The sequence below is a fragment of the Opisthorchis viverrini genome, assembly GCF_000715545.1.
Source record: "Opisthorchis viverrini unplaced genomic scaffold opera_v5_198, whole genome shotgun sequence".
NCBI lineage: Eukaryota > Metazoa > Platyhelminthes > Trematoda > Opisthorchiida > Opisthorchiidae > Opisthorchis > Opisthorchis viverrini.
In genome coordinates this window covers 409,306-431,995 of record NW_008751849.1, presented here as the reverse complement: position 1 = coordinate 431,995, position 22,690 = coordinate 409,306, and the positions used below count along the sequence as shown (strand labels likewise).

Sequence of the window (22,690 nt, the reverse complement as noted above, 5' to 3'; positions counted from 1 at the left end):
TGTATCGAAAAATGAAAAAAAAAACTAAATCGCCATTTCCACACCGTTTTTCAAATGATTTAAATTTTACGCTATTTTGATGTATGACCCGTGCTCTTTCAACCTTGCCAGAGAGCGGCACTGAAAGCTGTGGAGCGTTTTACGTATCTTGGAAGTCGTATTAGTTCTGACTGTAGTGTGAAAGATGAGGTGAATGCACGAATCTGCAAGGCTCTGATCGCGTTTGCTAACTTGAGACACCTATGGCATCAGAATGGTTTATCCCTGAATATCAAGGGACGTGTGTATCAAGCTACAGTACGGGCTGTTTTGTTGTATGGCTGTGAGACTTGGCATATTCGAGCAGCGGAACTGAGGCGTCTATCCGTAACGAGGCCGTTAGAAAGCGCGTTTTCGGTTGTGTAACGGGCACTTCCATTGAAGAATTTGTCCAGCACCAGAAGCTGCGTTGGGACATGTGTTGCGCTTGCCTAAAAGAGTGCCGTTTTCCATGCCTGACTTAGAGTGGCGAAACCAGTGAGGTGGCCAACCCTTGACTTCGCAGAATAGTATGAAGAAGATCACAAAACGCTTGGTTGCTGTCGGTGTTACTCGCCTTCTAGGATGGGGACCGCGTGATTCTCACTGCACAAAATATGGCTGCCAACCGATGTCAGTGGGGGTCTTTTCNGTCATTTTCTATCCAGATCGCCCGAGTGAGTGTCTGGAGGTACGGGCACCTCGGGATAATTGTGGTAAGCTAGCACTAAGTCCCTTCCCTGTCCACCTTTACTCTTTTCTTTACAATAAGGCTCTCAAATAAGTCATGGTTGTACGGCAGCGAAGAATCAGTGTTGAAGACTGATGTCATGCTGTCGATATTGGAGTTGATGATTCTGTATAGTGGTGCTTGGAAGAAATGGACGAAGATATTGAAAACTACTCATCTGTAGGATTAGTTTCGGAAAAACTTCAGTCTTTTATCGGAATCTGTTTACCACACTGCCTAAGCCCACAATCAGTGATCTCATTCAGACCATTCTACTAGAAAAAGCGAATGGAAGCAAATCGGTACCCTCTGCGTAGGGAGTCGCACGTCTCTTGAATCAGACCCCCCTCCCCCGGGTAAGGCTGATCTCCCACAATATTTTTCCAATTCATGCGGACTTTGGTTGACACAGTCTATAGGGCAAAGTCGGTAATCAATCTCCTGAATAACCAATCTGTTGCTTGACGCTCGACTCACCTGGATCGTGACCGCCACCACTTTAATCAGTTGTACAAATAACTTGTATGGAATCTGTCCCTTGGCACGGAACTTCTGCATTGGTGACATGAAAAAATAGCTCAGCCGCCGCCCCATCCAGTTGGGAATCTCGGTGTCCGAATACTTCCTTCCCTGCGAATCCGATTCTTCGTTGACTTCCAGTATCTCCGATTCATAGCCATCGGGGAGAAGAGGATCTTAAGAGCCGGAGAAGTCAGGCTGAGGAGAAGTGTCCCAACCGATTTGAGCTAATTGCAACAGTCTGGTCTCTAGTGTCGTGGTTACGTGCGTGCATAACGAGTCGTTGACGTCCGTATACTCAGAGGACTGTCGATCACGTATGAACGAAGAAGTATGGGGCTGAGTTTCCAATGGTACGTGGAATTCACACGCTTTGAGATGAATACCACCGGTTGAATTGCTGTTCTCTCCCGGAGGACTTCGCATGTTCACAGGGTTAGCGAGGTGAGATTCAGCCGAATAGTTATCACGGGACAAGTGACAACCCCGGAAATGTGAATTAGTTGAGCAGAATTACGGAAATCAGTAGCTCAATTAATCGGTCAGTTCACATTGATTTCCGATAACGAAATCATTTCATCTTCCTTGTAGCTGTTATCAGACGATAAGCAACTCGTGTGCTGTCAGCACAGTAACACAACTCATCTGTCAACTGCATCTGACGTATCTGTTATATCCCTTGCAGATACATACATGTCCCTTCTCAACATGCGTTTCGATCTTTATGGATCGATCAGCACACCGTTGTCCAATGACCAAAACAACGTGCTGATGTGCAGCCGCTGACGCTATCGAACGATGTGTTTGATGTATTCACAGTCTTCACCTGCACTCACCTGCACTCGTCTCATTTATACTCTTCTGGCTTGCATATTCGTATCCAGCAATGTATGACCACACACAAGCAACTCGCTACTTTTGAACTAAGCACACAGTATGCGTTGATGACATCAGTAGACGAGACATCAACCTCCTAGACTAATGATTTCTGAGAACGATGAGTGTATTTTGAGGTGAAATCTGTTTCGGCTACTCCAAGACCTGTTCTTAGCGGTCTACACATTCTACACTCGGATACAAAGAAAAAACAGTCCATTTTGCTATCTCCCATCAATTACCAATTAAAACGTTCATTCCTACCCGTGCGAATGCTTCATTTCGCATTGTTTATAGAGAACTGAGTTGTGAGTAGTTGATTGGAATAGCTAACTCATCGATTTTGTTAGAAATCTGCATGCTCATGTGTAGCCTGTTAGTTTGGGTCTTAGTTTTACACAATCCCATTGGAATGTGACGTGTGAGCTCAGCGTTTTATCACGTGACAATTACCATGATGATGAGTCGGGCACACCAATCATATCGCTCAAGTGTGAACACGTTCAAACCTATTCAGACGTGATAATTCAAATGCGTCCAACGTGTGTTGGTGGAGTAATGGTTACGCACTCGCCCCGCATATCAGATGTCCGGGGTTCGAATCCCGGCACGTCTATTGGATATGCACTACTGATGAGCGAAACTCGAGTCCAGTGCTTCCCTTTGGTGCGAACTGACCGGAATAATTGTGCCAGAACAAGAGGACGACCGTTCAAATGAGAGTGGGGTGACTATGAACAAAATACCTATCCCGCAAAACCTCAAAATTGCTACGAAGTTGGAGAGCATGAGACAAACTAGACTTTCCCATCGCTGCGACGAATTAGCTGTGTGTTACAGGATCAATTGCTAAATGTAGTGGATCCTAGCTGCGGTGACCCGTCGAAAACCCCAAGCTGGTTTGTGGGGAAATTCCGCTATCAAATAGTACACTCGTGAGAACACTCACAGCCAGTCGTTTCCTGGCAAACTCGATGAATGGGGTGACAGAAGTCAACCATCCTATCGTGTACACAACTCGTTACCAATTACACAAATGCTAGAAACATTGAGAAGAGCTGGATGATTCCACGGGAAATTGCAAATAAATATGGTCAGTTGCTTCGTTTTTTTGAAGGCTTTTTGTGGTGCTCACAATTTAAAATTGCGGTACTCAGAGAATACCAAAATGTAATTTCGCCAACTGTTCCAACCCAGTTTATTAGTATTCGTCTTACACCCTAGCCGAAAACGGCTCTTTTGAGGTCGTGTCGTGACAAGATATACAACCGTTCTATACAGTAATATGAGTTGCCCTCGCTAGCTAAGTTCACTATGAATAGATGGACATTTAAGCTCCATAGTCAAAAAGTTATCGTCCTGGACTTTCAACGTCCTACGATGCTATGTTGGTTTTCCTGAGCACGTGCATCGTCATCGATCTGATATCTACGACTGGGTTACAACCGAAATTGTTTTCGGCCAATTTCAGCAGCAGCGGAACAGAATAGAGTAACACTTACTCACTGTGCGTTGCTTCACACCTTACCGGTTTCGCAGGTTACTGCGATACCGATCGATAATGTACGAAGGCCGGTTTACTGTTGGTTGATCTGTTCGCCGAGCCGTTTGCCAAGCGCGGTGCAACGTGAGGCCAAACGGTAATCGCGGTCTGGGCCCCTCGACGTCAGTGAATTGGTCATGCTACAAGACCCATAACATGCGTATTAGGATCAGAGGAGTCTCCCGGAGAAATAGCAGAATAAATCCTGTGGTTGACTAGTATCCAGAGCACACTGGGGATTGACAGTCGCTCCCAAAATCACCCCAAAGGTTGTTTTTTGGCGAATACAAAAGAGTGTCGTTAAACTAGAATTATTAGGTGCTTGGCTTTGAGCACCAGGCCACTGATCACGCAGCGTCCATTTACTGAGCCACAGCACAACAAAAGGCTGATCGTCACCATCTTTAACTAGCGATTGATTTTTCACCAAATCTGACTGAGCTAGGACACGAAAGACATCCCACAGTTCCCCTTTTTGGACAATTTGAGAGTCGGAAGTTTTTATTTCTGTTTGATCCGTTCAAGCTCATTTTGAACTAACGGAGGAAAGTCCATCCCATCAGTTTCATCATCAAGATTCTTCGAGAGGAATTGCGCACGAAACTCTCTCAGAAAAAGTCAGGTTTTCCCTTCTGTTTTTCAACCGAGAACCTTTGAATTCCTGAAAATGACTTTCCACAAATTCTAAAGAGGACATCATATATCAGACACTCATTTTGCTGAACTTTTCTGGTTGATTCGTCCGCTAACCAGTTGTTTGTGCAGTGCGGGGATGAAATGCTGACAAGCCCAGCCAGTTTAGTTCTTTCATCCTGGAAACATCACAAACGAGGGATTCAGCTGGGTTCCAGGTGAGTCTCCCGAAAAACCAAATTTGTTTGCAAATGAGTGTATTTCGCTAGGGCCGTTACTCAACCCAAAACAACTGTTCGATATCACGTTTGTACCCTGTCCAATAGGAAAACAGATAGTTCTTTCTCACACCTTGTTTCCTTTTTCGATCAATATATTTTGTGTCTCCTAAATACACATACAACACCCCAGTTCGATCATGCACTTCAAAACTGCTCATTGTGGACCCATATTTCTTGCACTTTGCTCTTGGGATTTCCGTTAATCCTGACACCATGCAGTGTGGTTAGCTTCAGGCTGGATGCACCTTACTGGACTGATTGATAGTCAACTTTTCGCTCAATTTACGTCGACTTATTTGCAAGGCTACGCGGTCAAATTCACAGAGGGATATCGACGAACGTTGATTTCTCAATCCCTACAACTAACTTGTTCGGATAAAAGATTGGTTTCAGGTGGTAATCGTTGCGAGATTTTGCAGAGTGTATATTCGTATGACTCTCGTTTGAACAATCGTCCCCCTATCCTGGCGCAATCATTCTGGTGAGTCCAAAACAATGGGGTTAATGGCTGAGGTGACAGATTTTGATGCCTTCTTGAAACGAGACTTCCCACAAAATTGAAGAAAACATTTCGACGGCTCGCTACCGTTTTCACCCTTCTTTGAATCCATTATGGGGGCGAGATGGACCAAGTGGTTAGAGCGCGAATTTACTGACCGGAAGGTCCGCGGTTCGAACCCGACCTCTGCCTCTCGGCTTCCCATTATCGAGGCTTGGGCAACCTGGCGGTATCCCAGTCCTCATTCTGCCTTCTGGTAGCATGGCAGCAAGGGACCGAAAGGGTGTTACAGCTGAACGATTTCAACTTCCGATGAGGAAGAAGACCTTCGGTGTATTAGAAAATGCCAATTGACCGGTTACAGACCATTGAACAGGGAAGCAAAACTCTAATTTGCATCTTAGTTACAAAAACTGGACACCCATCTTCTCCCGAACGAGTCTTCTTGAACTTTCCTGGAGATTCATTGACTCCACTCATTTGTCGGTCAAATCCAGGCAAATTTTACGAAGTGGCTCCACGAATTCCGCAACAGATCTCCCTTTTTCAATAGACGCAAAGCGAAATTCTACGAACAACACATACTACTCGCGTGCCTCCCCATCAGTAGTATCAACTTTACACACCTCCACCCCTTAAAGCTCGTTCGCATGCCATCGATTTTCATTCGTTCATATTGTCTACTTGAACATCAGTTGTTATGCAATCGAAACTAAACAACCCTCTACAAATTATATCAATGTTAACGAAAGTACGATCCCTCAGAAAAATAGCACTCATTGATGAAATAAGTTCTAGTTTATTAACAAACAGTCTGAGATTCACAAGTAAATGACAGCGCTTATTCTTAGCTATCTTATTTCTGATTTATTGATCTGCTATGAGCAGTTGTAGCTAACGTCCTCAAATTCGGGGCACTCGCTTGAGGGACCCCGCCAACTTCTGCCACTTTCTTCTGTGAATATAAGGATCGTTGATGACTCAGTGACTTCATACACCGCCAAATATCTAGCCATGTTAAGCAGCGCAACTACCTGGATGAAGTGTATACATTGTTTGCCACCCGAATACGCACGTGTTAACAACTTGTGTCTTTAGCAAAATGGCTCCTCTGAGATTTGAGACCGGTTAAAATCAGTATTTGGATGAAACTTCAGAGCTGTGCGAAAAAAGCTTCAAATAAATTTAGTCGAGCTTACACACACACACACACACACACAAATTATGCTGAAAAGTCGTATTGNCAAATAAATTAGTCGAGCTTACACACAAAAAAAAAAACACACAAATTATGCTGAAAAGTCGTATTGATAACGCACCCGCCTACTTTGATGTGGAAATCGATAGCCAGTCGGGCAAGTCCGTAGCAGAAATGGCTTGCCCCAATTGGCGCGAAGGGAACTGTCCATCAAACGCGCTTGTACAGCAAGGAGCAAGCCATCAAGCATCATTTCATCAGAATGGATTTCCACGCAAATCCGCCGAATATTACACAACCAGAAAACGTGATTTCAAGTGTAGAAGAAACAAAACAATAAAGCAAAAGCGGTTATTGCTGAAAGGGAAACCTTCCAGGTGAATGTACCAGGCAGAAATTCATTCTCTTGACCCAAACAGTAATCGGAAACCGACGTCATTTTGCGCACAGCGCGGTTTAGCAAGTGCGCCGAAATTCGCTAGGAGTCTGACTACTGATGAATAGTTAGGAATGATACAAAACTGATACCTCTGCTCGGAGGATCAACACCATAACTTACCACCTGACGTAGAACTAGACAACAGGCCGATCGAAGGAAGCTGTCTCATTTACAAACCGTTACTTAGCGCAGTCTCTTGGAAGTAGTTCACTGCAGATTCCACGCCATGAGGACAACCAGGTTTCAGTGTCATGACCTTTTCTTGTTCATTTTATTCTGCGCTTCTGAGATAAATAAGAAAATATCGCGCTAGATGTCAGAGTGAACGAGGGATTGGGTGCTGCGAATGACGACTGATTTTTTTGGTGCGGTGGGATCGCACCCCACTAAAGCTAAATTCGAGCATCCATTTCTATCTGGCTGTAATGGTCACTCTTCAGATGATCTCTTATCTTGAGAACCCTCAGAAAAACCCGCTTCCCATTTCCTCAGTTGAGACGGAGATCGTTCATAAAAGTCAACCTTATAATCAGGAACCCTTTATATTGCTAGTCAAATCAGGGCCAGATTCCAGCATCATTGATTTCTCAAGGTCAAAAAAAACTGACCAACCAGTCATAGGGTTCGGCAGAACTCATGATTCTTTAAAATTTAGGGAGTCATTCGATCGACATTATCATCAACACGTGTGCACGAGCACTGCATCAACAAGCCTTCTGTGTCAACCGAAACTACGGTGCAAAAATGGTTGACAAAGGAATTTAGCTTGAAAAAAGGAATTAGCTCATCGATGATTACTTATCAAATGAATACAATTTTCATGGGTACTTTTCTAGAGAATAAACAGGAGCACATAAAAGATCGTTCGGTAACCAATGGAAACTGTTTTCAGCCGGGATAGATTCATTTATTTCTCTATAAGCTTCTCCAAATGAATTCCCTCATAGCCAAGGCATTCTGGGACGTAGCCCATTTCCAATGTAATGTCTTGGGAAAACAGTACACATCACCGCAGATACTTGTTGGGTCGCCTCCCCCGCATGGGCGGTCGTGAAGCAGCACCTCACACAGGCGACGGGGACACCAAAGATCCGGTCGACGGATGAGATTGTTGTAGTCCTAGTGTTCAGTAGGGGAACAAGGTGGACCAACAAGTGCATTTCCAAGGACGATCTCGAGCGCAAGGTGAGTGACTTCTTATCGTTCTGGTATTCAGAAGAGACAAGATACGAAATACACTCATTTGCAAACTAATTTGTTTTTTCGAAAGGCTCACCTGGAACCCAGCTGAATCTCTCGTTTGTGATGTTTCCAGGCAACTGAATGTGCTGCACCAGGTCGCCTCATGTTTCAGTCGCTACCATATTAGAGATATCGCGATACATGTATATACGTAACGCACTACTCAAAAGGTTGCTGAAAATCCTTCGACAACCCACGACCAGTTTCGCCCTTCTTCGGGCTCATCAAGAAAAAACCATAACCGAGAGATTCAGCTGCGATCCAGATGAGTCTCTCTAAAAATCAAATTAGTTTGCAACTGAGTGTACTTCGCTGATTTCGAGCAGTTTGGTTTCAAGTAGGACATAAGGTTGACGGAAACTCGGGGACTGAGCCTACCTGATGAGCCCCAAAGAGGGGGAAACCGGTCGTGGGCTGCCGAGGAGTTTTCAGCAATCTCATGAGAGACAAGACACGGTTCACAAGAAAGTTGGGATTAGGTACCTTGAACTAAACATTGTCGATTGCCGTGAATCCGACCAGCTCAAACCGCAATTCTAAAAACAAACTGGACGGAAGATTTCTAAAATAACTTTAGTACTTTACACCTTACACGAACGTCTATGGGACACTTCGAATTCTAATATGACTGTCAACAAAGTGATAGTGCTTCAACCTCTGAATCAGTGCATATAGCCGTCTCCAAACCAGTCGGTTTACCTGAGAAGCTGCTCACAAGAACATATTCGTTACTTGAGGGACACAAATTCAGCCGAGAATCATTCGATTATAACGGTTGCTATCTTCAGGTCGCCCATGAAGTTTTGGCGACTAATCTTAATCTCCATTTCGACCTTTCGTGGAACTCTTTAGCTCGAGATACCCAAGAGTGATTGAGGCGCGAGCTTACTACCCGGAAAGTCCGTGGTTCGATTCCAAACCCGGTATCTCGACAGCTCCAGTAAGAGGGCAACAATAGACCTTCGTGCAAGCAATCCTAGCACCAGGTACGGCTTTAAAAGGTTCACTTTTTTCAGGATTAGTGTATTAATCAAAAGCCGGAGTGTAACAGACCAAACTTTGGTCATAACCAACTACCAACTTCCCCAAATTCAACGCTTTCTAGGCCCACACCATCTGGCGTATGCATTTATCATTTTCACGCTCGCGTAGGTAGAACGAGACGTCGAACTTAATTCACACACGCAGAACTCTGATACCAAAGGGAACAATGGAGAAGTACGAGTTCATACTCAAAGTTTAAGAAGCATACATTTTTGTCTGATTCGTTCAACTTTCTCAAAGCATATGCACAACTTCACTCGCTAGCTTGAATTTCTATGCTGGCGTGTTCTTCAACAATAGAAATCACCTTACTTGATGCTATATCATAAGCGTGAGTAAACTCTGACCAGCAGCTCGTCACCGAACATTTCAGTCACTAACTGCCAGTCGGGAGGTTGCGGGCGCGAGCCTCTGAGAGATGCGTACCACTTGTGGTTTTCAACAAAGACGGAACAGTTTCACAGTGCTTCTCGGCTTTTTGACTGAGATTGACCTTGATTAAATGACGAAATCGAGAATGAACAATGCGATGTGTTAAAATGAACTCATCTGCAAAGTAGGCTAAGTGATAAGTAGGATAAGCGATAAGAATCCTAGCTTGATGTTTAACTGACAGGATACGCAAGTAAAAAACCAAGTTGACGAAGACTCATGGAGCATATCAACAAAAGTGAAAACTATACTAGGCTGCCGAAGAGTTTTCAATAAATTTGTGAGTAGTGTTACACCAAGAAAAAGGTTTTCCACCCAATGCACCATTTCAACCCTAAACTATCTGAAGGTCGCGTACCACCGGTAACTGCTATCGCACTTTAATTTCCATCCATGCTAGTTGGTCTCCAAAGCATGTGCTTGAATACTGTTGATGTTTTCTCAAAAACTTTTCCAGCTGGAACACCGTTTCGGCGTCTAGCTGCCGTGTCACCTGAAGGAAACACGAGGGCTACCAGGTTGCCTAAACCTAGATCGGAACAGGCGAGATGTCCGGATTGGGTTCGAACAATGATAAACATAACCCTGAAATAAAGGAGCCGCATGTTTGGACGCAAACATCCGCATGAATCGATTACAAGGCTCTTCTCTAACACATAACGCGTTTTGCACGATTGAATGTGACCATGATACCGCCCAGGATCTATTTCGTCGTGGCTTCATTCTGAAAGCCTAATATTTCTGCATACTTCGACATTAATCATGTGGATTCTGACAAGATTGAGTGAATACGCCCTGTTCTCGTGGTTTTCAGTGACTGGTCAAGTGGAGTAGATTCACTGGACCATGAACAATTCGTCCGGCGTCGAAGTTTGTCACCCTTCGGGTAGGCTGCATTCTAATTGGTCCCTTAACAGTTCGTGTGGCATTGGTCAGCACCAGTCAGGTGAGGGACAGGCAGGGAGCAAACGGTCATGCAGCCGAACTCTGTCGGTATCTCATCGATCAGTGAAGAAGGACCTGACAAATGATGGCGCCAAGTGAACGGTGATAACTTTGGCCGGCAGCGACACTACAACAACCACTGACCAAGTGAAAACAACAATGTGACTTTCACGGTTCCATACTATCAACAAGCTAAAAGTGACGTCGATTGGCAGGAAGCAATCCGAAGTTGAAGTAATACATTGCCAAATTTCGTATAGGCTGCAGACAAGCGGACTGACAAAAAAAGAAGTCGGAGGTTTGAAGGAAGAACAGACATTAGAAGAGAAGAAAGCCGTATCAGCAGTAGCATTGGAGGGACAATTTCGCAATAACGAACAAATCAAAACACACAAGAGAGAGAGAGAGCTGTAAAGCACTGGCACACCTGAGCGTGTCAGTTTGTTCACGGAACAGGATCGAAACGAACGAAATTAGTCGGATTCACACTAATTCGAGAACACCGGTCACGACGGTAGAAAAATACGGCAGTCGAGGGTGAACGGTTTTGCCGACGTGGAAGCAGTCTTCCATTTCACAACAAAGGAATGCTCCAAAACAGTATCGAACAATCCTTTACGGGTGGTAAAAACTAGGGGCGAGACGAAAGGGCGCTTGTTGTCCAAGCAGCGAGCCACCAGCAGGACCGATCAGACAGACAGGCAGAGAAGCATGCGGGCGCGTTTGAGACAAAAAGCAACCCAGTTGCCTAGATACAGAAGCGTAGGGAAAAAACTAGTTCCATTCTAGGACAGGAGCAAGATGGAAGAAAAGGCTTTGCTCTCTGAAACGGCGGGGAGGGGATAGAAATGGCAAAAGCGCAAACAGCGCAAAACAATACAGCCAGCACCACTACTACTACTGCATGGCTTTCAGTAGTCAGGTGCAGACAAAGTCAGCACCTTATTTCCATACATAGCAACAAAAACGAAAAGGAAACAAATGAGCACAAAATAAAACAAACTATGACCCTGTTTAGCCCGTTGGATTGCACACACACACACCAACACACACACACACAGAAAGAAGTTACGAATGACCATGATGAGTGTCGTGGTTAAGGCACAATTGTTGTCGCACCGAAGGGATCGGAAACTAGCAAGACTTAGCAGATGTTACGAAAAAACGGGGTGGGATAAGTCTCCCAAAAAAGACAACCTCCGAAGTCATAAAAATGGCGCACTACAATGCAGAGTAAGACTGAAAGCGGACTGAATGGACGAAATAAGTAGAATAACATGAGGTCTGGCGACTGAGCGGTGTTCATTGGATTATTCGATGCGCTCCACTTTTGCGACAACCTTGCCTTCCCACAGGGGTAGAAGGCAACTGTCGTTGGTGATTTCTTGGTGAACAACGCCAGAACCAAATTCGTTGGAGAGCTTTTTGAAGAAGTAGCTGAAAGAAAACAACAAAGGTATGATGAGACATTTATGCGGCTGTTCACGAGCATACACGAGAAAACCAAAGAGAGAAGTGATTATCAGTATGAAACAACCAGGTGATGTGTGATCGATCGTAACCTAATGGGTGACAAGAGACCCAAGGTCACAGTTCGTGCAGATGTATCCGGCCTAACCTATTCCAGCCTCCCTTAACCTATCTAAACAAAGTTTGCTGCTCGTGTAGGACACACTACCCTTGTATCCTGACGTTCTCGATCACATTACGGAGGAAATCGTCAAGACGCATGGAATAGCTACATACAGAAAATGCCTAAATTGCCAATTCGCTTTGAACCATGTATGAACGCTAGTTATAGAACCTTGCTGTTTCAATATCCCCACACATGTGGGGTGTGAGGAAGACCTGTAAATTTTGCTCAAAAACTAGGTAAATATAAAGCCTCTTGAGGAATCCGAGTTAGCACCAGAGGTCCTGAATTTAGGTCCGATACCTGCCTGACACTGATTGGCCTTGACACACCTCAGCTATTTTACTTCGTACGGTTTGCGTCCGAAGGACATCGAAAGCAGATGACCTGACCCTTCCAAATTTCGTTAATCTGTGGCACTCTGGTGGAGTGTTCCTCTGGTTGTGACTACGAAGGCGACTGTTGTGTATGAAAACGATGATAAAAGCTTAGTTAGTTAGAGAAGTATAGTACAATCAGTCCCGAAAGCGTGCTCCATTGTACGTTCCATCTTGATTGGGTCTCATCAGCCGGTACAGAAAAATCGATCACGTGAGACGTGCGAGTTTCTCACTACCAACCGCGACACCATGTGGCAATTGATCGAACTGGGCCAACGGTCTGGGAAGTGCACAACGCCCGATGTTAATCAAACCTCACATGATCCCGTGAAATTTACAGGCTTGACTATCGGCAAATGGTCGTAGCATAAGGTAAACGAGGAATTAAGGATGAAAAGTTGCAAAGTTGCAACATCATTGCAACGTCATTGCCAATAGTGGCGACGATGATGAATTTGCGTTAAATGGCAATGGGGAGTGTAGTATGTGAATGATATGACTAAGCCTGACGAAGGATAAAGCTTCCCAGAGCAGTTCTAGAAGGCGTTAAACCAACAGTTTAGACTGATGTACCCAGTGACCAGGTGGATGAGATCGCGGACTACCGACTACCGTAATTGGGAGCCCAACCGGGAGCTTTCGAACAGGTCTCCGGTAGATTCCATGATAAGCGCGTTGTAACTTGTGGACGATCGTGCAACTCTGTATCAGTCCCTTGGCTTCCTGCTCCGTCCACTATGGTATATCAAAAGGCACGGTAGCTCTACACAGCCTTTTATGGAGACAAGGGAAAATTATTACAACTGTATTTATCGGGTAAGCACAGGGTGTTCCACAAGGTCGTGCCAGAATCTCCGTGAGGGAGCGAGAAGCGTCGAGTCAAGGATAGTCGACTCGGATTGGCTGGCATTCAGACCAATCAGGGCATGCCTTGGTTTGGTCGGTGATCTGCACGTGACACATCCGTACAAATGATGCGATGTTCGGTTATTGGGGACGGCTGGCCTCCGAACAAAGCTGCAGGCGTTGTTTCCGAAAAGGGACGCCAAAACAAACCGTAAATTTCAGGACATTTTCCACGCCATGCTCGGGCCATGGCGCTGTTTCATTTTTAAACACCGTCGAATGCATCCGCAAATTTGTAGGATAATTTATTTCCACCAAACCATCTGGAAACTGTGCTTCGAACCGCTACTAAACCAAGTCGTAACACAGAGTTCAAGGTCATATAGGGGATGTGGATGTTGAAAACATAGTACGTGTCAGAGGATCAGTCGTTAACAGGGGTTGTAAAGAGCATTTATAAATGAATCGGAAAGACAATTCCTTAAAGAGAGTTCAGTCACCAACCAATCGACAGGATGAAACCAAAAAGCACACTAGGCTGCTGCCTGGCTTCGAAGTGGCTCAATACGGTAGATCTCCGCGGCTAGCAACAGGCCAAATGACCCGGTTAAGTTGGAACCGACCACCAGGTTCTCTTCGAAAAAGCGTACAGTCAAAGTTCGCGTGACAGAGGCACAAAATAAACCATCTGGGAACCCAACTCACCGAAAAGAACCCTTCTTCTTCGGGATTAGCTGCTTGAACTGCCCCAAGGTTATTTCAGCCGACGGCCACAGGCTACGATAAGGGACCGGGTCGTCTCCCAAATAGTAGCCAATCACCAGCGAGTGTGGGCTACCGGAACTAGGTGAACTGACGGGTAGTCCAGGAGTGGAAACGGACACCACGGATGTAGTGGTAGACGAAGATGAGACTGAATGAGGCGTCGTTATGCACGGTGGAACAGGGGAGGCAGCCACTTGTAGCCCCACAGAGCGTACTGATGATTCCATGTTAGACAGACGACCACAAGGAAGTGTGGTTGGCAGCAGTCCCGGAGAAGCAGATGATTCAACGTATGAGGACATGCAGGAAGAGGGAGAATCGGGGACCGGCTGGCTGTCCACGATGCACTCTTTACCAGGCTGTTGCTCGAGCGGAGCAGCCGGCTGAACTCTAAAAGCGGACAAGAAATAGTACTCTGTTGTTTAGGTGGGACATCAAACATGACCGAATTCTCTCGCGTCACAAGATAATAACCAGTGTTGCATGCCTCTAGTTTCAACAAGATTTCAGATACACATCTCATGAATGGCTACCAGGTTAACAATGAGATCAATTACGGAGGCGCGACTGACGTGCGGAAATGACATGAGATTTTTACGCAGTTAATGACCCTGGAAAATGTGGGGGAAAAATTAAATCATGTAAAGAGCATTTGTCGAACTTGTGAGCCACGACGTATCAGGTTCACAAGTAACCTCTATGTAGCCGAGGCTTCCCGCATGACTGTTTGAACTACATACGTTACGCCGAATCCACATGCTCGTGAAATGCTCTTGTTCCAAGTACAACGTCCTCTTGAGAGTTGTTAACAGTTATTCGCATCCAGCAACTGTGTGCAAGCCATAAAGTGCGATAAGGAATCGATCGTGGCAGCCCTGAAGGGTGAACTGAACTTAATATTGTCGGCTCAGGGTATTGAAAACTTTCGCTTTGACTAGATATAGCTCCAGTCATTTCTCAAGGGCGGGGGGGTCTTCATTCTAAGAGACTATGAACGGAGTCTATTGTTGATCGAACACCGTATGGAATAGAGATATCTTCATGTGCGATCCGGAAAGGATACAGATCACACCACAGGTAGTATCAGCTTCATCATGGGCACAAGGGAGTTAAGTGTTTGTTTGATGTTCTTGCATCGGGAAGTTGAGTTCACCGATAAATCTTACATGAGTCACGGAGTAAAAATTGGAGTCAATCAGTTAGTGCAATTCTCAAATTACCAGTCTCGTATCACTACACAACTCTCGATGGGTTGTTGAATGTGGGACATCGTCCAGACGCTAATAAGCGACACTTGATTTTGCCAGGTCAAGTTGGTTCACTCCCCACCAACAGACAGTTTGCCTTCCTATGGCTGAGCACTGCTCACGGAACATGATCATGGATGGATACAGAATGAAGGAGCCAACTAACAGTAAAGTGACAATCGTGTGGAATTGTGCACATTTGAAACAAAGGTATGCTACCTGTTGCGAACGGGCTCTCATGAGTATCGCTATGGGGTTTATTGTGCCGTGACAGGTTCCATGACCACTCCACAGGACACATGGATGAGCTACCCTCATCCAGGGAACCAGGAAACTAGCTACCACCTGAAGTTCACCTAAGAGGAGGTCATCGAGAAGCCGAATAAGGGTCCCTTGGAGGCCCCATTCAGTTTTTCCTATATCTCAACCAGGTGCCACATTGACTGAGTTCACTTCTGAAAGGTTAAAAACAGACCATTGGAAGAAACATAGTGGTCCGTGGGGTGCGCATTGCACGTCTATCGTGACCGCATTTTTAACTTTCAGGTCAGTCGTTACGAGCAGCAAAGCATTCCAAGGATAACCGTGAACAAATTAACTAGTTCTGGATAGGATCGTCAGGTTTGCCAACGGTATTTTTTGGGATCTCACGTGGGGGGTCATCAGGCTAAGTAAGAGCCAGCTACAGAGTCTGATATGCACAAGCAGAGGTGGTAAACCAGAAAACATTCAAGTTACGGTTATTTTTGCTACTAGATTAAACAGAATTAGAGTTAGCATTTTTCAGACATGTGAAACTCTGAAATAAGCACTCCTCATTCACAAGCAGCCGGGCCATTTTACAGCACGTGATATCAGATAGCAGTAAACATCTGTGCAGGTGACGAGAGAAGCTGGATGTACTGGTCGAGGGGTAAGAACATGCCTTCATATGAAAAACTACCATGCACGCAAGAAGAGAACACCTGGGAGTAATCGTGGATTCCGCATGATAGCCTGTGTCGCAAAATTCGACTATCATTACCACTGAGTAAGTCGTTGGAACCTGCACCCTTCCGAAAAGGACCCCAGGACTCCACCTCTCAGATAAGGGTTGCCCATTGGGATCAGTGCAAGTAGGATGAATAGTTCAGCTGTGCAGTTCATGCGAAGTGTGGCGCATACAATTTATGGATTGTGTAAATTCGGATGATACTGTTGAGGATTACAGCACGCCCTGACTGATTCACACGAGCTGAAACTCCGCTTTTCATCGGTTGCACAACACCCAGCTAAAAAATCGTTTACTGTCCATATCGCAGATCGAACTCTGCCAAACTGGCCTGGTACCCACCAGTCGCCATGACTATCACACGTATACACTGAAGACAAACAAACTACTTCAGATGAATGAGTAGTTGAACTATATTGGAAGATTCAGCATACGAGCGGGTCTGGCGACAAAGCCCGCCAGACATACTAACACACCCCTAGCGGATGCAGGCAAGTTGACATACTAACGGTAACAAATTTTCGTGGTTTGTTCAGGTTGACAACCATTGTAGAATCAGTCTGGTTTTGCGACCTCCACCACCACTGTACATCACTAAGACGCCTCACAAAAGCCAGGCTTCAATCTGATAAGCATACGCAACAATGAGTTAGCAAGCGCCTGGCGATCGGTGAAAACTGAGGGCGCTAGGGGCATCGGAAAGAAACTAGAGGAAAGGGGAAGGTATGCTGTAGGACGATAAATCAACTTCATCCATAGGTCTGAGTCAATGCAAAACGCAGGCCTCAAAAGTGGAATATCATTTCAGCGTCGCCCAAACTTGTTTCCGCAATAAGTTCACTGCAATCTAACAGTTGAAACAACCGTGAGTACTGAAACGAGTTAGGGTGAGCAGGCATACACAACTGGATGACAGATGAGGCGAAATATTACCAAATGCGACAGTGGTTGTTGGGTCGAAGGCCGGGTGTATATAACAATTCCACATGATCAAGAAGAGTTCAGAGTATTATAAATCACCTCTGAGAGCACAGTGATCAACTGTGTTGTGGTAGTTACCAAGCCACGTCCAATTGTCATTAGTGACAGCTCACAGATCACTCTTGAGATGACTAATCAATCACTTTATCGGATCCAAGGTTTGGAAAACCATTCGAGCAAAGGATCGTCTTAGTGCGCAAACTGTTACGTACAGAGAATGCTATTGTTATACGTCGTCGTATCATGCAGCGAACAGATTCCACCAGGAGGCCGTGCAGAAAAGCACTAACTGTATAAAACAGCGTACCCCTTGTAAGGTCAATCGTCATCTGTCAATTTACCGTTACTTGCGGTAGTTTGGACGCGTTAGTTGCTCACCAGTTAGTGCTTTCCAAACACAGAACCCACGAAATTAGCAAACGAAGGGAATATAAAATATGGGCCCGTTGTAAACTCGTGGCGTGAAAAGTATCCTAGAGAGGATCATTATTCCGAGGCCTTCCATACAATAATTTGTGAGCTTTCAGTCAAATTTCATCCGAAGCGGAACAGATACAAATTTCATTCAACTATTTCCGGTATATTTCATGATCTAATTGAAGTTTACAGTTCAGCGGCGGCGGAAGCCGAACTAGAAACCACCAGACGGGCCCAAGACCTTTGAAATACCGCAAATAGTTCTTTCACATGAATGACACGTCCTTCCGAAGCGTTGTGAAGTGTAGGCACGTGACCAAACTGTCTCAGGTTAGCTGTACTCAAGTTGATTACCACATCTTACAAAGCACTCCGATAGCTGAATGTGTTAATGCGTCTAGCCTTCACAAGTGACCGACGCAGCCTGAAAGTCAAAGGCTGTGAAGCTTGCGTAACGTGGAATAACGTTGGTGACGCTCATGTCAGTCAAGCACCAACTGCGAAAACAACAGAAGGGAACTCAGACCACCGCTTCCTTATCGGCGTATCTGAAGGAATATTCGATCAGGATATTTCCAAGTACCATTGGCGTGTTTGAGAAACGCAGAACACTACATTCGTATGCAGAAAGTGAGGAACAAATGCGGCATATACACGGGGCTGAGATGCGTCAGTGAGTAAAAGTTAGATACCGTAATCCTCTGTTTGTGTGTGTGTGTGTGCGTACAAAAATAACACATTAGAAATGCAGATGGACATAAGCAATACAAGGTATGTGGAGAATCGGGAGGGCATACTTCAGCTAACGCGTTTGAAATGGGTGAACAATCGGAATCGAACGACAGTTCTTTGGAGACGTTTTTTTTAAAACCGGATGAGAACTTCAAAAACGACGACGCCGGTTAGTTGGTCTCAGATCATTGTTCTGTTTATACAGCACATCACTTCTACAAACTTGTGCACTCATCCAGTGTGAATTTGGAAAGCGCTTCATGAAACCAAGGGTGAGCTAGTGCTGTCAAGACTTTCGTGCGAATCCAATCGGTTATGCCATTCATAAGGGTAGTGCGAACGCATCCAGTGACCAAACTGTCGGTAAGACTGCTATGTTGGAAATCCCATTAGTACCTTACGAATCCCACCGGAATGGAGATGATGGATATTCCAAAGTAAACAACCCTTCAGCTTAAGTAAGGAAGCACCTGATATGTAAGAGCAGAGTAATAGCGCAACACGCTTGTCTATAAGGTGTTCAAAGTGTAGCCCAGCAACAAAATGTCTCCTAACACAAATCTTCTTAAATCGCTTATTGTGTGACACTAATTGCAGTCACATGGGTTCTATTTAGTGCCCGATGTTAGCCACTGAGTCCTTCTCAAGACACATGCGCAACAGAAAGGAGGGAGGTACTGGTGCAGACAATCCTCGAAAACTCTGGGAGACCCACTGTCTCCGAAGTATCACATGGATAAGGTAGAAACATTGGATCAGTAATTTTGAGGTAGATGGAAAAAATACCCTTCCTCAACAGACGAACCGACCACACACTTAACGGGTTACGCTGGTTGGGCCAGATGACTGGTTGCTTTGCAGAACCCCATCCGCTTAACCGTGCGCCTGGGGCAGGAGAATCAGAGGCGATGCGGCCATGAATCGGCAACTATCAGGAAGGTCAGATTCCTGAAAGTAATTTACTGAGACCCTCAACTCCACTAGATGCTGACCAGACAGATAACGCCCGCTCAATAGGCAGCGGGTGACAGCCTTGTATTAAATCCACACAGCGTGAGTCAGCGTTGAGTCAAGGTTAGACAGTGTCCCTCCCGTTAAATGGCTTGAGGCCGTTGTACTTTCACACTCACTCGTTCCTAATCGGCGGGTCTTTTTCCGGCACTTGACACAGGAGCGGAAACAGGAGTCACATATAACAGATTGGCGATTCAGTCAGATATAACAGCAACGAGGCAAGGAGGTAATTATATCAGTCGACTCAGATAGGGACGCCGAGACAAGACACCACAGAGTTAGAGACAGACATGACCCTCTCACGCAGTCAAAGGCGGTGTTGCGCCGAAGCTACCGTCTTCAATGCATAGTAGCCGTTTCACTCCATGCTTTATCACACAAACAGAACAACATGACGTCAGCAAACCGATCAGTACGTGGATGTCACCTTATCATTGGTGAGGCAGCTAGAACCATCGTACACGGTTTACGGCTGACTGACTGCTGATGACGGTTAGACATTTTGGGACAGAGTAAAAACCTTTTCACAGTTTATGAAAAGAACTATCTGTCACAACGATGCAAGAAGAATTAGGATCAAAATGTAACACAACGTCATTCTGCAATTCACATGACTTGGTTTATTTGACGGTACTATGCGCTGAAGGGTATGAATCAACTCGTGCATCCTCTGCGTTTTTAGCTGATTTACTGGTCCCTGAGATCCATTCAAATTTGAGCCCATTCCCATGGATCCCAAAAACAACGGTATCTAGAACCCGAACTATCGTTATCGCCGCTCAGGATTGCCGTTAGAGAACACCTGGCGGATAGTATGAGCAGGCATGTGAGCATTGATTTTCGGGTAGCCAGACGATATCAACATGTGAGCCCAGTCATGACGTCGACAGCCAAGGACGTGTGAAAAGCATGCTCTTTGACAACGCCGTTGGTAGAGAGCACCGGTCTGGCAAGCGGTAGGTTGTTTGTTCGATTGGACTCCATGTATGTTCTTCCGCGCGGAATCTACTGCTCTGCGCCAATAAATGTATAAGTAGAATCAGACTGAAAACTGAAGAATCGTGCCTTTGGCGATATGGTTGATGTGAATGACCCAGATTTCACTCCCGTGAGTAACAGATATGCAAAGAATTGAAGTCCGTGTGTGAAGCATTGCAACTCCGTGTCATTCCAACTCGGCCCATCATGAAATACGACCAGTGAAAACGCCACGAAGTAAACGGAGTGTGGACGGAATAGTTATTGAACAAACAGATATGGGCTTACCCGGGAGTAGCCGCCATGGAATCGCCGGGCCACATTTCGCCCTCTTCTTTTCCAGACGGAAGTAACGCATGATGTCGCGATCGTGTTGATTGCAAGGGGTTACCGACAACATCGGAGCACCGTGAAGACGATCTGGAATGTGGTGAGTGCAGCGATCGCGGGTCATCCTCAGCTTCGTTCTGTTTCACGTGGATAATCGGTTGATGTGTCTTCAAATGGAATGCAGGATCCAGCGACCGGCAGCCGAGCTCGTACAGACGAACCGCATTGTCTGTTTCCGTCATGAGCGTGTTCGTCCCAGCGCTGCCTAAAACACCAACTTCACCACCACCACCGGCCCCTCCACTTCCACTTCCGCTGCTAGTTGGCGTCCGATCAGCCGAAGCAGCCCAAATTCGTGAACAGTGATCTTCAAGAATAGCCTAGAGGACGGAAGAGGGAGTGTCGTATGCTATGGTTTGTAGCCAGTAATTGAATAACAAAACTATCAAAAACCAATGGTATCATGAACACACACCTGGGCATTATCTCGTGTGTTCTCATGGATTCTCGCAGCCGCCAATAATCGATCTGCCCAGGGTCTTTGTAACAAGGATGATACAGCCAGACCAGATTGCCGAGCGTCAGGCACAGTAGTGGGCACGGCTACCTCAGGAGCTGCAGTTGTGGATACTGTCATACCAGCCGAAGACGCGACGGTGATATCCTCAATCGGGTCTGGTTGTTTGCCAGCAGTGGGTGGGAAGTCTGTCGTTTGATCGCCAGTTGAATGAGGAGGAACAGGACTTGTCTGCAGTAAGAAAGATACAGAAAAGGTTAGGAAACAGATGACAAACATACCTGCGTCAACAAACTGATACCAACACTATGCAGTTCCACAACTGGGGGGAACGCAATGCTCGAGAAAGAGAGCGCACAGTTTTTGCAAGATTATCAACTTCCTGAACGTTATGCAAATGGAAAAAGCATATACGGAACATGTGACCTCTCACTTGCTGGCGTTGCTCACACACATCGGCCGGGAGGCTACACTTGGTTGGGGCATACACCATAGTCTAATACACAAACAGTTGATATCCAGTGCCACGTGTGTAACTCCCACAATGGACCAATCGTTGATATGGTCCAAACAACAATGTTGTCGTTCGTTTCATTTGCAGTTGGGTTTCAAATTAGGGGTTCTTTCAAAGCTACTGGGATCCAAACAAAAGTCGTTTCGAAATATCAACAGCATCAATGTGTGGCTATTGTGAAAGTCAAACAACGCCCTCACCAGTGGTGTTAGCAGACTGTTGACAGATGTGCCGCACCACAATGTGACACGGAAAAGCATAAGTACGGCGGCAGCTGATGCCATACTTTTTTGGCGAGCGGGTTCCTTTCGGTTACATTGTGTGCAAACAACTGCGTGTTTGCCCACCTGCCTAATTCATCCGAAGTTACCCCGGCCTGCAAGTAGCACCTTATGAGGATTGGTGGGCCCAATTGCGGTTCGCTTTCTACGCGTAGGTGTCTGGTGATCCGAACAGCGCTGACTGGCAGATCCAGTGATTAGAACACGAATTTACCGACCAGAAGGTCCGTGGTTCGAATCCGACCTCTGCCTCTCGACTTCCCCTGTCTCGCCCTGGGCAACTTGCCAGTATCCCAGCCCTCGTGCTTCCTTCTCGTGGTATGGCGGTTAGGCATCGAAAGGGTTCGACAGCTGAACGACTTACTACTATCCCATTATTTGCAATTGGGAGGTTTTTGCAGGTTGACAAGTTAAAATAAGGGTACTCAGTTACACCTGTTTGACTGAATTGATTTCGGTGTGTACGGAGGCCAGCTGTCCCTAATAACCGAACATCACATCATTTGGACGGATGTGTCAAGTGCAGGACACGGGCCAAACGAAGGCATGCCCTGATTGGTCAGAATGCCAGCCAATCCAAGCCAAGCACCTTTGACTCGACGCCTCTCGCCCCCCTCACGGAGATTATGGCACGACATTGTGGAACACTCTGTGACTACCCTATA

At 45.7% G+C, this 22,690-nt stretch overlaps 2 protein-coding genes across 2 annotated transcripts in view; both read right to left on the bottom strand.

Annotated features, from left to right (window-relative positions):
• Positions 1–745: 745 nt before the first annotated feature.
• Positions 746–1,693, bottom strand: T265_07917 (hypothetical protein; the record flags this gene model as incomplete). Its single annotated transcript, XM_009173577.1, has 3 exons — positions 746–888; positions 1,123–1,443; positions 1,486–1,693. The coding sequence occupies 3 exons, from the start codon at positions 1,691–1,693 to the stop codon at positions 746–748; spliced, it is 672 nt and encodes a 223-aa protein (XP_009171841.1).
• Positions 1,694–10,564: 8,871 nt separating this feature from the next.
• Positions 10,565–22,690, bottom strand: part of T265_07915 (hypothetical protein) — a gene marked incomplete at both ends in the record, with an annotated part of 33,743 nt that continues 21,617 nt past the window's right edge. The window contains 4 exons of the mRNA XM_009173575.1: positions 10,565–11,836; positions 13,964–14,413; positions 20,672–21,093; positions 21,189–21,461. Of these exons, the coding sequence (XP_009171839.1) occupies positions 11,710–11,836; positions 13,964–14,413; positions 20,672–21,093; positions 21,189–21,461 (1,272 nt within the window). The remainder of the gene's footprint in view (positions 11,837–13,963; positions 14,414–20,671; positions 21,094–21,188; positions 21,462–22,690) is intronic.